Source organism: Meleagris gallopavo, chromosome Z (genome assembly GCF_905368555.1).
Source record: "Meleagris gallopavo chromosome Z, MGAL_WU_HG_1.1, whole genome shotgun sequence".
Classification (NCBI taxonomy): domain Eukaryota; kingdom Metazoa; phylum Chordata; class Aves; order Galliformes; family Phasianidae; genus Meleagris; species Meleagris gallopavo.
Window position 1 is genome coordinate 36,682,488 of NC_139435.1, and position 13,215 is coordinate 36,695,702.

Sequence of the window (13,215 nt, forward strand, 5' to 3'; positions counted from 1 at the left end):
GAGTACAACAGAGTCTCCATAAACTCACTGTCTAAAAGGATTTTTACATAAGATTATACAACCAAACTTGGATAATACACACGAACACAAAGATGATAAGAGGACTGGAGCACCTCCTCTACAAAGACAGGCTAAGGGAGCTGGGTTTGTTCAACCTGGAGAAAAGGTTGCAGGGTGATGACTTCATTGCAGCCTTTCAATACCTAAAGGGAGCCTACAAACAGGAGGGGAATCAACTTTTTGAAAGGGTAGATAACAGCAGGACAAGGGGAAATGGTTTGAAGCTGACAGAGGGAAGATTTAAGTTGCATGTCAGGGGGAATTTCTTTACAAGAGAGAGTGGTGAGGTGCTGGAACACCCAGCTGCCCAGAGAGGTTGTGGATGCCCCATTCCTAGAGGTGTTCAAGGCCAGATTTGGATGGGACCCTGGGCAGCCTGGTCTAGTATTAAATGGGGAGGATGGTGGCCCTGCATGTGGCAGAGGGGTTGGAGATTCATGATTCTTGAGGTCCCTTCCAACCCTGGCCAGTCTGTAATTCTGTGATTCTGTGATTCTGTAATACTGTACTCTGCAGTAGGATAATGCTATCCTACTCTAATTCACTTTAGAAGCTAATGTATGATAATGCTCCAGGCAGAAAGAGAGCCTTTCTTTTATGACAGATGACAAAAGCCACTTCAAGGTACTGTATTTCAAGATCTCTCTGTAGAATTTGAAGTTCTTTAAAGCAGACTTCACATATGTGAGAGAATCCGGGCTAGGATAAAGTCTCTAAAAGAAGCTGCAAAGCAAAGCTCTACCTACAACACTGTTCAAATTGTGAAACATTATAGTCACATTACCTGCACAGAGCTTAATGGGATTTCTACATGCAAAATAGCAAAGGAACTGGATATATGAGGAACTCATAAGAAGATTTCTGCAGAGCTTAGATGCACAGAAAATGCAGTGGGGTAAGCAGAATGAGAATGATGGCACCCAAACAGAACAGGTGCAAAGCTGGAATGTAAACCCCTTTCTCTTCCATGCATGTACTCAGTTTCATGGATGTGATAGTAAAAGATGACCACCAAATGTTATAAAAGTGTCACATGAAAAGAAATAACTTCATAGAATCATATCATAAAATCACAGAATGGCCTGGGTTGAAAAGGACCACAATGATCATCTAGTTTCAACCCCTCTGATATATGCAGGGTCACCAACCAGACCAGGCTGCCCAAAGCCACATCCAGCCTGGCCTTGAACGCCTCCAGGGATGGGGCATCCACAGCCTCCTTGGATAGGCTGTTCCAGTGTGTCAACACCCTCTGTGTGAAAAACTTCCTCCTAATATCTAACCTAAACCTCCCCGTCTCAGTTTAAAACCCTTGTCCTATCACTATCTAGCCTTGTGCAGTGTTCCTGAATTACTCGTGTTTCTTTTAGAAATATCTCACAGTTTATTCTTGTATCAAATTTCCTGGAGCAGTTACTCCTGGCACAGAAAGCATGACTGCTGAGGTATACAGCAATCTAGTAACTCCTAGAATGACACTCTTTGTTGTAAAGTCCATTAGAGACTGAGATTACCTTTAAGCAGAAACATTGTTACAGCTGGTCATAATCCTTACTTCTCAACTTTTAAGACCAGAGTGCTAAAAAAAAATGTTCACAATTCGTGCATAGTCACACACTTCCTTAAAGCACTTAAATGCACAAAAAAATACTATGTCTGCATGAATAGTCACTCGCTTAAATGGATGATTAAAAATCTGTTCAAAAATTTCAACATCCAGCTGCAGTAATTGTGCACAAACTGTATATCCTTACAATTGCACTGGCTGAGTGAGCATCTAGGTCAAAAAACAAGAAAGACTTGCATATATATGTTTTGTCCTTTTTACAATTTATGAAGAAAATACTGTTATTTAAGATTGTTTCCTCCTTAATTTGAAGAAAATTTACAAGAATATGTTGGACAAGCAAGAGTTGGACATAAGAGTTGTTTATTACAAGTTCTTTAAATCTTACTTGAAGGGGAGAACGTATTCATTATTTGACAATGACTTTTCATTCAAAATGATGCCAAACGAATGTACTGAAACAGATAGGAACACACAGACAGATTTTTTTTTAAACATATCTGAAACAGAGGAGGGGAGCAGGAGAATTGCCAGCAAATCCATAAGACCAGAAGATGATCAAGGTGTAAAAGAAATATGAAAAGACATAAGGTTATTGCAGACACAGTAAATTGATTCACTGCCTCATTCCAAACTACACAATGTAGTAGGAAAGCTCCTACAACAAAGTTTTCTTTAGAGCTAATAAATCTAAGGAACTGTGTCAAATTAATCTGACAGTAGAAAAGATTTTAGAAGTCATCAATAAAATGGTAGCAAATTGTCAGTACCAGGTGATTCCCACTCTCAGGAAGCAGAAACAGCTGAAATTAGCCCTACTAATAGCATAATAGAAAATGGTAGAAAAATATGCTAATTTTTTAAAATAGACAAAAGAAAGTTGTCAATCTATGTATGTTAATACTGTCAGAACTTTCTGAGGAGAAATATAATTAAAATATGTTATGAAAAACCAATAATAGAGACATGAGTAAATACAATAGAGTAAAAGAAAGCAAGACAGTTATTTCATAGAATGAAATCATAACTACTAGAATTTTTACATGGACATTGAGAATAAGGCTTTCTGATTGTCACAGCATATTTGTATCCCCATAAACTATGTTAGCAATGGCTTTCTTAAAAGAGTTCTAAATAAATTATGTGGTCACAAGGCAGAAAGTCTTCTAATTGACTAACAGCTAACCAGGCGGCAAGAAAAAAGGACATTGAGAAAATCCCACATATTGAATACTGCTTTGGCAAAAAATACTCATAGTAGCTAAACTGACTGTGAAGAAGTACAGAAAAATCTCACCATATGGGGCCAACAAACCAACAACAACAACAACAACAAAAAAGAGATGAAATTTAATATTGGCAAACATGAAATACTGTGCACTTAAGTAAAAAAAAAAAAATCTACTTGCACAATATCAGCCTTGAAAGTACCTCAGAAAATACTCAGTGCACAAATACTATTCAATTTATTTATGCTTAAATTAATGCAGAATCATATAAAAATATTTCTTTTTCACCAAATATCTCAAGGAAGAACCCCGTCTTGAATAGTGGGTACACCACTGGTTAGTTTACTGATATGCAGGGACTATGAAACTGATACTCATTATTCCCCACATCTCAAAGAAGAGATAGCATCAAATGAAATTATCACACAGCAAACAGCCATTGACATCTAACATTCTTAGTTTAAGATCTCAGCTTTCCCTCTTAATTTTTTATATCAGTTATATTAATTTACAGGTCAAAATAGGTTTAACCTGCCACATATATAAATATGAATGAACGACGCAGACTCACAGGCTTTGTTAGAATACATTTTCAGAGATAAAAATGGCAAAAGCTTAATACTTCAGCAACTGCAATAGCATAGATTTTAAAACAGAAAGAATAGATGCTGTCTGCTCTTCCTTAACATCTTACACAGATAGTGCAGATAAAGTTTATCAACAGCTCACAGTGAGACTGAAGAACTGCCAGAAGCAAACAACTAAGTAAATGCAAATAAAGAAATATACATGTTATAAAACAGACCTTGAATGAAGATACTGGAAAAGAAATCAGTTGCCTTTATAGGGTCAAAACATAATAGCATATTTCCAAAAAAATAAAAATAAATAAAAATAAATAATTAAGGCAAAAATATGCACGCATACTAGTTTATACACAAATCTTTTCCATATCTTCTTTTTTTGTATCTCATAAAAACAAAAGTCTCTGTTGCAGAAATACTATTAAGGTGATGTGGTCAATCACTCAAAAGCTATCAAATAATTCATCACCATGAATAATGGTACAGCTACTCATTGTACTCACAGTCATATACAGTGTTTTCCTAGAGGGGAAACCAGCTAATTCAGTTCACACAGTGAATGACGCTCACTCAGCAGGCAGCTATTCAACATTTTGATCTAGCCTTATTGTTCCAGGCTTGGATCATCCTTTATCATTTGCACACTATTCAAACACCAAAAAATAACTGGGAAAATTCCTTCTTTATTTTTCAGTGAGCACTCAACACTGTTCTTACCATTTATTTTTTTCCTCAAGATTATTCTATGATCACCAACAGTTCATGGATAGTGAACTGAGCCCGCAGAGGAAAGAAATTTAATTCACAGATGCCCAAACATCTCAAACATAATAGTCACATATTTAGCTCTGTACACCACAGAAGTTGTATAAAAAGTGATATAAAGTGCACTGAAAGTGTATAGACTAGTGACCAATAAATTCAAGTCTTTTTTTGTGTTAAGCAATCAACTTAGTCAATTAGCAAAATACATATACTCACTGTCCGTTATACCAAATTTAGTCTGGAAAGTTCTTGGAATAGCAAAATCAACATTGTAATACTTAGAGGCAAAACTTACTTAAAATGTACTTTTGGGAGCTTCAGATGTCATTTCTTTCAGAAAATATTTACTTTTGAAATCAGTGGGAAGTCCCAGCACTCTCAGTATTTCCTAATAGGAGAGATATTCCAGTTTCTTAATCGTCTTTGTGGTCCTATGTTGGACTCCCTCCAGTAGGTCCATATCTCTCTTGCACTTGGGGCCCAGAAATGGACACAGTCCAAGTGCAGCCTCAGCAACGCCTCAGTAGAGTGGAGCGATCACCTTTCAGGATCTGCTAGCAGCACTGCCCAACACAGCTAAAAATACTATTAGGCCTTAGCCTGCTAAATGGCAAGGGCTGCTGACTCATGTTAACCTTGGTCTGCCAGGTCTTTTTCTGCAAAGCTGAGCCACAATGCCATACTAACAACAGTTTTTTCTACCTGTCAATACCATAAAGTATTCAATATTGATCCTGGAAGATCCTAATTTCTTAGATCTAGGAAAACAGAGACAACACTCCTTCATAGTTAAGTCTTTCAGGAAAAAAAATGTACCTGGATTACAAAGAAATGCCCATAACCATCAGGTATTGTCAACACAGGCTTGAAAAATATACATCCAGATGGATCACTGAAGCTATTTCAAAAGGCTAGCAGTGAAAACTATAGGAATTTTAGAAACTCTTTTCTAGGTAAACACAGCATTTGATTCTTCATGTGATGCCCTCTGCAGTTGAACACTTCGAAGTTTTAAGGACAATGACTCTCCAAATCAGAGCCAAGCACCATAGCTTACTCCTTAGCCAAACTCCTTAGCTAGAGCCTGACAAATGCAAATTATGGAAAATCAGTCATCACAACAAAATGTAAAGACACTGTGAAAAAAATAAAACATAAAAGTACCTTCCAGTGTTGTCCATAAACCAATATATGTTTCTTGGCAATATCTAGCTGGTTCCAAGCCAATGCCAAATCCAGCTGATCCGATGCAGACATACTTGTACCTAGGAAACAAGCAAAAAAACCCAGCCGTTTGCACAATCAATAATAATCCTTTGCTTTGAAAAGGTAAGCTGACAAGACTGCATGTCAGACAAGAACTGTATTTTCAAATATGTACCTTTCAGGAGTGCAGTTAGAACTGACAAATCAATGTCTTGATGTTCTTCAGACTCCACATCAAGTATAATTATCTGTTAGAATTGCAGAAGTACACTATTTGAGGTGTGATTATTTCTTCTTGGCTCTGGTAGATTAAATCATACACACTTCAACATAAACACTGGCAAAGCCCAGACTAATTTTCCTTTGTTTCGCAAAGGAAATGTACCATTTTGCTTGTAATGCAATAGCATCCAAGACCAACTGCCATCAACCTGCTGCATAATAACATGAGTCTATTTCCTTTCAATTAGCTTTAAAGCTCTGAAATATAAAAATGCAATATGATAAATAACTACTCAACTTCCAAGTAGAGACCAGATACTTTAGCAAATTAAAACAAATAATAACAAGAACAGATTGGATAGTTTCCATTTTAGTACTCTGTCATTATTCCTAAAACAAATATTTGGCAGCCCTAAATGAGCTCACAAGCCACTAAACATGCCAGCATATTTTGAAAATCCCTATACTCTGTAACAAATTCAAACACAATACTGTTATGAGTGGAAGAATAAACAGTTCCAAATTACAAAGAAAACACTACTAAATATTTAAAAAGTAAAAATTACTTTATCTTTCTTGTGAAAATAAAGCAGCCACGGAGACTTCCAAAGTTAACTAAGCAGCCTCTGTGGAGCTGCCTAAGATATAAATTAGCACAGACTCTTTTGTGTTACCTTTATTTTAGGGATAACATTATTACGTTTACAACTGTGGTGTCAATCCAACACAAAAAGGGCAAAAAAGATTACAGCAGATGAATATATTATAAAGTCAGAGCATGAATCCCACTCACAGACTTTCTGTGCTCCATGCATTCCATCAAAATGTGAAATAGATGACTGGACTGTTTCTGTCCCAAACTAAACATGTTTCGAATCATTACTAAAACCTCCTCCTTCATTTGAGGGCACAGCTCTCTGAAAAAGAGATACACAAGCTAAAATATTGTTGGCTACTTCTCCCCAGTTCAAACAACACCTAAGGAAGAGGAGGAAACTGTGCTGAGCAGAGACACTTCTCTGCTGTCTTACTGCTTTCTTCATCCAATAAAAGAAGGCAAAGATATCCTATAACATCAGTTAATATTCACACAGATATTTGCTCTGGAATATATACTGGAAATAAAAGAAATGAGACAGGGACCGTCTGTGCATATAGAGCAAACAATCTCTGAAACTTTAGCAATCATCTTCATTCCTTCATAATAATTTATAAATAAATTCAATTCCTCACTATTTGTTTATTAATCTTAATGCATCTCTTTTTTCCTACACTCATTTTCCCCTTATTTCTCTCTGCTAACATTGTTGTTCATATTCTTCTCTCCTGTTCAAATGACCAGAAGTTCTTTTTAAAGATAAAGAAATATGGAAGGAAATGAAGTGAAAAAAGTTCTCATTGCAACATGTTAGAGAAAAATAGTATGCTCAGAAAAGGATATTAATATAATAAATAAATTAGTAATGCATTTATACAATGAATAACTGAAGTTTACTAAGTTGTCATCTTTTACAAAGATGAACAAATCCAGTTCGTTTTTTTTTTTTAATTAACTTTTATGTAAAAAGCCCTTTTGACTTTCACAAAAAAAATTAATTTGCTACACAAGTTCACACATTTATTTATTTTCATTTTGGATACAAAATTGGCATCAAAATAGGTTTAATGTAGAGTCTTCAGTCAAGGCTGCACTGGAGATGACAAAACAATCACAGCAAGAATTACAGATTAATACTGGGTTAATCAAAGCCAAACGCAAGGCACATCACTCCTCTTTCTACCTCAGTCCTCACTGCCTACATTCACTAACCCACTCTAATGGTATTAGAAGCATTAGAAATCATCTCTGCTGTTTGGGCATTTTTAGAGCCCTCCAGCATGGCAGATCATGCACTACTCACCCTGTATCACCTGTGTGTTTGTGGGTGAAAGCCAGAATATCAGCAGCTCTGCCAGTGCCCTCATAGACCACCACAGGGACAGGTGGGCTGGTCCTTACATACTCCCACACCATTGGAATCACATTGGCATCTCCTTCCACCACCAACCCAACTACGGGTACACCTTGGCCCATTCCTGTTTCAAAACACACCTACCAGTTACAACTAGGTCTCAGTTGTGCACACAAAAAAACCACATCATCAGGAGATAAGATCATTGCCGGATGGACTATACATGATGGAGTCTCATAGAAAGTATGTAGTTCAACAGAGAGGAAATCATGTGTCCAGCATCTCCTGTTTGACCTAATTTTTCTATGAATGATTTTCACAGTACACAGTAATGATGTTTTAAAGGTGGCCCATACCCTTTTTGTTACCTGAACAAACAGAAAAGTAGTTTGGTATTTTTTTTAGGGATTTTCTCATTGTACTCCAGCGGGTATTCCTCTTAATAATCTAAAATAAATGTCAAGTAAGGTATAATAGAAATAAATTTAAAAAAAAAAAAAGTAATTCTAACTTAGAATTTCTCCTAACATGAAAAAATGTCAGAAATTGATTTAGAAGTTCTAAATACAAAATATTACAAAGTGAGTTGTCTCTAAATACTATTCTGTAAACAGATACGGAAAACAAAGATTCAATATCACAATTCAGCTGATGTTTTTATAAAATGCTTAAAGATTTAAATCATTGTGTAAGAATGAATTTCCACAAATGACTTATACAATCTAGTCCTTAAAAGGAAATACTCATCTGTATAATAAATATTTCCTTGATAATTTCTATACTACAATTCAATTACTGCATAGGCAAACAATGAAATTTGCACAATCTGAGAAACAGAAACACTAGATCTAAGTATTCCTTTTGCAACCAGTCTTTGCCTCTGAACATGGGGAGGTCACAGTGATAGATTTTAATGAGGTTAAAAGTAAGAAATGACAGTGTTCCACCTGGCAAAACTATCTGGTGCTTAGATAGAAACTATGCAAAACTGTGCATGGTGAGCAAATGGTCAGTGGTCATACTATGGACAAAAGATGTGTTAATTCCAATCCATAAAGCTTCATGAGAATACTACTCTTTCCATTTTTTCTGATACTCAGAATTTGAGAAACTTGCACTGGGCAATTTTCAACCACAGTGAAATCCATCACAAATGAACTGTAGAATCATCCGCATTGGAAAAGGCCTTTAAGATCAGTTTAATATTAACAGTTACACCATTAAACCATGTCCCTAAGCATTACACACAAGAGAAGATGACAGGAAATGTCAAATACCTCCATGACTTTTTAGACAGTATTTTCTGTGATAAAGCTGATCATGGCAATACCTACTTGTGTGTATTTTTTGATGTGACAAATACTTCTCCAAATTCCTCCTGAGCATCATTTCATTCCCATACTTGCCTACTGTCCCATCATCTGCCATTAGAAAATGAGAATGCATGTTGTTGAGGGTACTTAATTTGCTGAGGGGGTTTCCAAGAGTTTGGTACAGGCAAACTACCTATAAAAAGCAAAATAAAAAGTAATTCACAGAAACCAGTGAAATATCACCAGGCATGTTGCCTCATCTGTGTGTATTTCTCCATCATATCATAGTCCAAATAAAGTCTCTATCATGTTTTTTGTTGCTCAAGTAACAACTCAAGATCATTTAATATGATCTTAACAGCAACAGTGTTTATAGCCAGAATGCATTTCTGATTAGGCAGACTTGCAGCCCTTATTAAGAGATACTGACATCGTTTCACTGCAATAGTCAAAACACAATGGCACTTTTCTCCTGAGTGTATTTTCAATAAAAACATGTACGTTACCATTCATCAGGAATGATTTTGCCTTTCGTGTCAAGTGTCTTTAAACAGTTACATAGACTGCATCCTCACACTGGCACTGACTTAAAATTCTAATGTATGAATAAAAATCACATGTTATTAGCCTTTTCGCATATACAATTAATCTTATTCCTTATCCTACATCACATGTGTATAGAAATGCATAATTTGCATCCACAAGAAAATTACCTATTTAACTGCAATCTTTCAAAAAAATAAGAAAAAATATTTTAGAACTATCCATTTACATAAGAAAAACAGAATGCACTGTCTCAACATGCCACAGAATTCTGCCCCTGAGGAAAACCTAAATCTCTGCTGCTAAGAAAGAATATCAAACTAGTGAAATGAAGCAAGCATAAAATAAAGTGAAAGAAAGCTAAAGCATTGCTCAAGCGTGGTTTTTATTATTAAAATGCATCAAACTCACATCTTTCCCAATGAGATCCCTCTGGTTCTCAATGATACCCCATGGGGGGATCCCAACAGCACAGATCTTTCTCAAGTATGGTGAGGCACGTCCTTTCAGTGCATCCCCCACGTGTCTGGACACTCCTAAACAGATAATTAACCATAACTTTTTGTTTGCATTTGAGACTTACTACAGGACAATAACTGAAGGAGTACCCTGCCTGACAGCCGCCCTGAAATAATGCCTCTTATTTTGTTATGTTGGCCTACAATGTAAAAGGCAGATGTTAGTGGCAGGACAGTAGAGGTCGAATCTTTCCACTAATACTCTGTTCAATTTTGTTGCCATGAGAAAGACGCCAACAGAGGGGCAGTCTTACAAAACAGCATCTGACACCATTGAATTTCTCCATATAAAGCATTGAATTCCTCCACGCAGAAAAAAAGTGGCATCCACTGACATTTGTTGATGCTTACTGAAAGCTTGTAGAGACCAACAAGTGAATGTCAGCACGAAGAGGTGGTGAGTGGTGCATATCAGCAGCACCAACAGCAGCATGAAAGACAAGCCATGTAATGGACAGCCATGCACAGTTTTCATACCACAGAATGAAGAGCATCTTGATTAGCTCATCCACACAAATCAGTGGATTACGATCAGGGAACTGTGTACAGAGCTGAATGCATTGAAAATAATTGAAAATAATTGAAAATATTGAAAATAATGGTGGCAACAATGGAATATTAAAAAGTTTTGACCAGGTGTTCACACCTGGAATAGAAAGAACACCGTACACAAGTTTGTCAAGACCTACTGGACCAATACTGTGCTGAAGGCAACCATTTCCCAGATTGCATCATTACCAGTGATGAGATGTCATGTCACCACTATGAGCCCAAGTCAAAACAGCAGTCTGCAGAGCTGTGAATTCAACATCTCTTGCAACATGATAACATATCAGGCTCCGTACCAGTTTGTAGACTGTGGAGTATATTGCCAATATTGGCTGGGCTGTCCTACCACACCTCTGTTATAGTGTGGATTAGGCACTTTCTGACTTCCATCTATTTGGGAAAGATGGACTCCACAGACAACACTTTCCTAGCTATGACATTGTCATAGCAGCTGTGAAACAGCAGGTCACCTCTATTGGTGAAGATTGTGATGAGTCTGGCATGCAGGCTTTTGTTCATCACAGGCAAAAAATGCATAGCTAATGGTAGTAACTGTGTTGAAAAACAGTGTTCTGTAGCTGAGAATTTCCTCTATCAAAGTGTTATTCTACTCTTTGTATCTGTTGCAGTTTCCATGGAAATAAATAGGATGAATTACTTTCAGAGCAACCTACATATTGTATTCTTTGGTTATGTTTTAACCAGAAATAAACCATGCTCCCTGTTTGTATACTTGATATGAACTGCTGTAATTGTAAGGTTCAAACATAATGACCCAATGCTTCAAACTCAATTTTGTTAGTTAATAATACCCCTCTACATGCCAATCATACTTTCTATCTAATCATAAAAACTTTATTATTTACATACAGGGTGGGTCCCCCATAGGGTCACTGGGCTGAATAAAAGATAAAGAAGTAAAATTATTTCAGTTCTGTGGCTGACCAACCACCTCAGTTTTTGAAAGGATAATAGGCTAATAAGTTTCACTGTACGGATTATCATAATTAAAAACCCTCCTAGTGAAAAAAAAAAAAAGTTAAATATAGATTTGAAAATTTCAAAAGTTCAGAAAAGCTCCTCACATCATCAGAAACTAAATATTTTAATGAAGCATATAAAATTGACTGTAAGTAAGCTCTTGTTATCTACATTGTTGATACTATGTTTCTTACTACTTGTGGAATACATTGCTGTTTAATAATAAATAAATAAATCAGAATGCCTGTCAATAGCAAAGGCATACATAGTTTGTCTTTCAACGATGCGTGGCTCCTAAAACAAAAATGTTTTACTGTGTAAAAAAGTACCACAAATTATAAAACTAACAATTTCATTATATTTGCCCCAAACATATATGTTCATATATACATACACACAGAAAGAAGACCAGAGGAAGACTGAACCAATAAGAAAAATTACACTACCACTGTTGATGCCTTCAGTAATGATCCATGCTCCTGTAGTCTCAGCAGCCTTCACCAATCCTTTACTGAAAACCTGCTTGACCTTTGAGGGAAGTTTGAAATTTTCAGTACCTCCATGAACAGAGATGACTAGCTTTGGCAACTCCATCTGCCATTCATTAACCATCAGGTGCAACAGTTGATCCAAACTGCTATCATAAGAGAGTCTAATGTACTGAAAGAAATAATCACAGATAAAATAAACATCACTGAAATACTCTAAGAGAAGAAACTGCAACATCTTACCAAGTTCTCAGCTCTAGCATCTTAAAGACTTTGTGCTAGATTCGAATTTTTATAATACTGTTAACGTGATTGCACAGAAGCACGTAAGTGAACAAGACAGGCAGCAAGACAAGCAGCTACTGTTAATTGTGGTGAAGTTCAACATAAAGATATTATGCACATACACCAACTTCTGTTACTTTCAGGTTCCTCCTGCTCTTTTAAAACAAACCAGCCTATAGTCACCGGTGTCACTCTTTGCCCTTCTTCCAGGGAAATTATAAAAAGAAAGCAGACAAATAAACCCAGCAATCAGTAGGAATCAAATTACAGGCAAACCTTGGCATGGTATGTGTGATCTCCATCTTGAAAATTGATTGTACCAAATGCATCTGTTGGGCTTGTCTTTGTGTGTTTTTGCACAGACCATTCTTCATCTCTCTGCAGAGCAGTCTGACAAACAGGCCAGCTACCGTGTACTCCTGGGTGATCTCCAATCAGCCTTCCACAGCAACATCTCACATTAAAAATAAAATTAAAAAACAATTTTATATTACATACACTTATGCAAAGATTTAGGATCTCCACCAGAGTAGCCCAAACTCTATTCTGCAAAGAAGGATATTGTAGCATTCTGACATTAAATAAAACAAAAGTGAACTCAGCTAAAAAATCTCAGTGATGGTAAAATGACATAGAATTAAAATAATAAAAATGTTTTGCTGGATACATCATTTGTTCTGCTCCTGGGGAACACTGATACCAGTTTGACAGTTTATCCACAAGTTAATTCTGACCTGAGCTATGCAGCTCAGATTTACTGGAGTCTTCTGTAAGATATTTTAGAACACTGAAATTTGCTATAGCTATTGTAACAGGTTATTCTAGGTGCTGAAGAAAGATCTAGGAGCTACAATCACGACTGTGAATGAGAGCAGCAGCTCTCGGTCTAAAGAGACCTCTACACTAACTCCAGGACACCAGCAAAACAAATATACAAAATAAATATATGCATT

At 36.4% G+C, this 13,215-nt stretch overlaps 1 protein-coding gene across 11 annotated transcripts in view; it reads right to left on the reverse strand.

The window, feature by feature from the left end:
- TRPM6 (transient receptor potential cation channel subfamily M member 6) overlaps window positions 1-13,215 on the reverse strand; it is a 94,768-nt gene that overhangs the window by 52,354 nt on the left and 29,199 nt on the right. For 10 of the 11 annotated variants that reach the window (XR_014880368.1, XM_085213008.1, XM_085213006.1 and 7 more), the window contains 8 exons: window positions 12,539-12,716; window positions 11,936-12,149; window positions 9,853-9,977; window positions 8,920-9,091; window positions 7,535-7,709; window positions 6,427-6,550; window positions 5,587-5,659; window positions 5,370-5,470 (listed from right to left, as the gene is read on the reverse strand). Coding sequence is in view for 10 of the 11 variants with exons in the window: in XM_085213008.1 (XP_085069134.1) it covers window positions 5,370-5,470; window positions 5,587-5,659; window positions 6,427-6,550; window positions 7,535-7,709; window positions 8,920-9,091; window positions 9,853-9,977; window positions 11,936-12,149; window positions 12,539-12,716 (1,162 nt within the window). In the remaining variant the exon portion in view is untranslated. Of the gene's footprint in view, window positions 1-5,369; window positions 5,471-5,586; window positions 5,660-6,426; window positions 6,551-7,534; window positions 7,710-8,919; window positions 9,092-9,852; window positions 9,978-11,935; window positions 12,150-12,538; window positions 12,717-13,215 lie in introns of those variants that run through there. The other variant, XM_085213010.1, reaches the window with a different exon arrangement.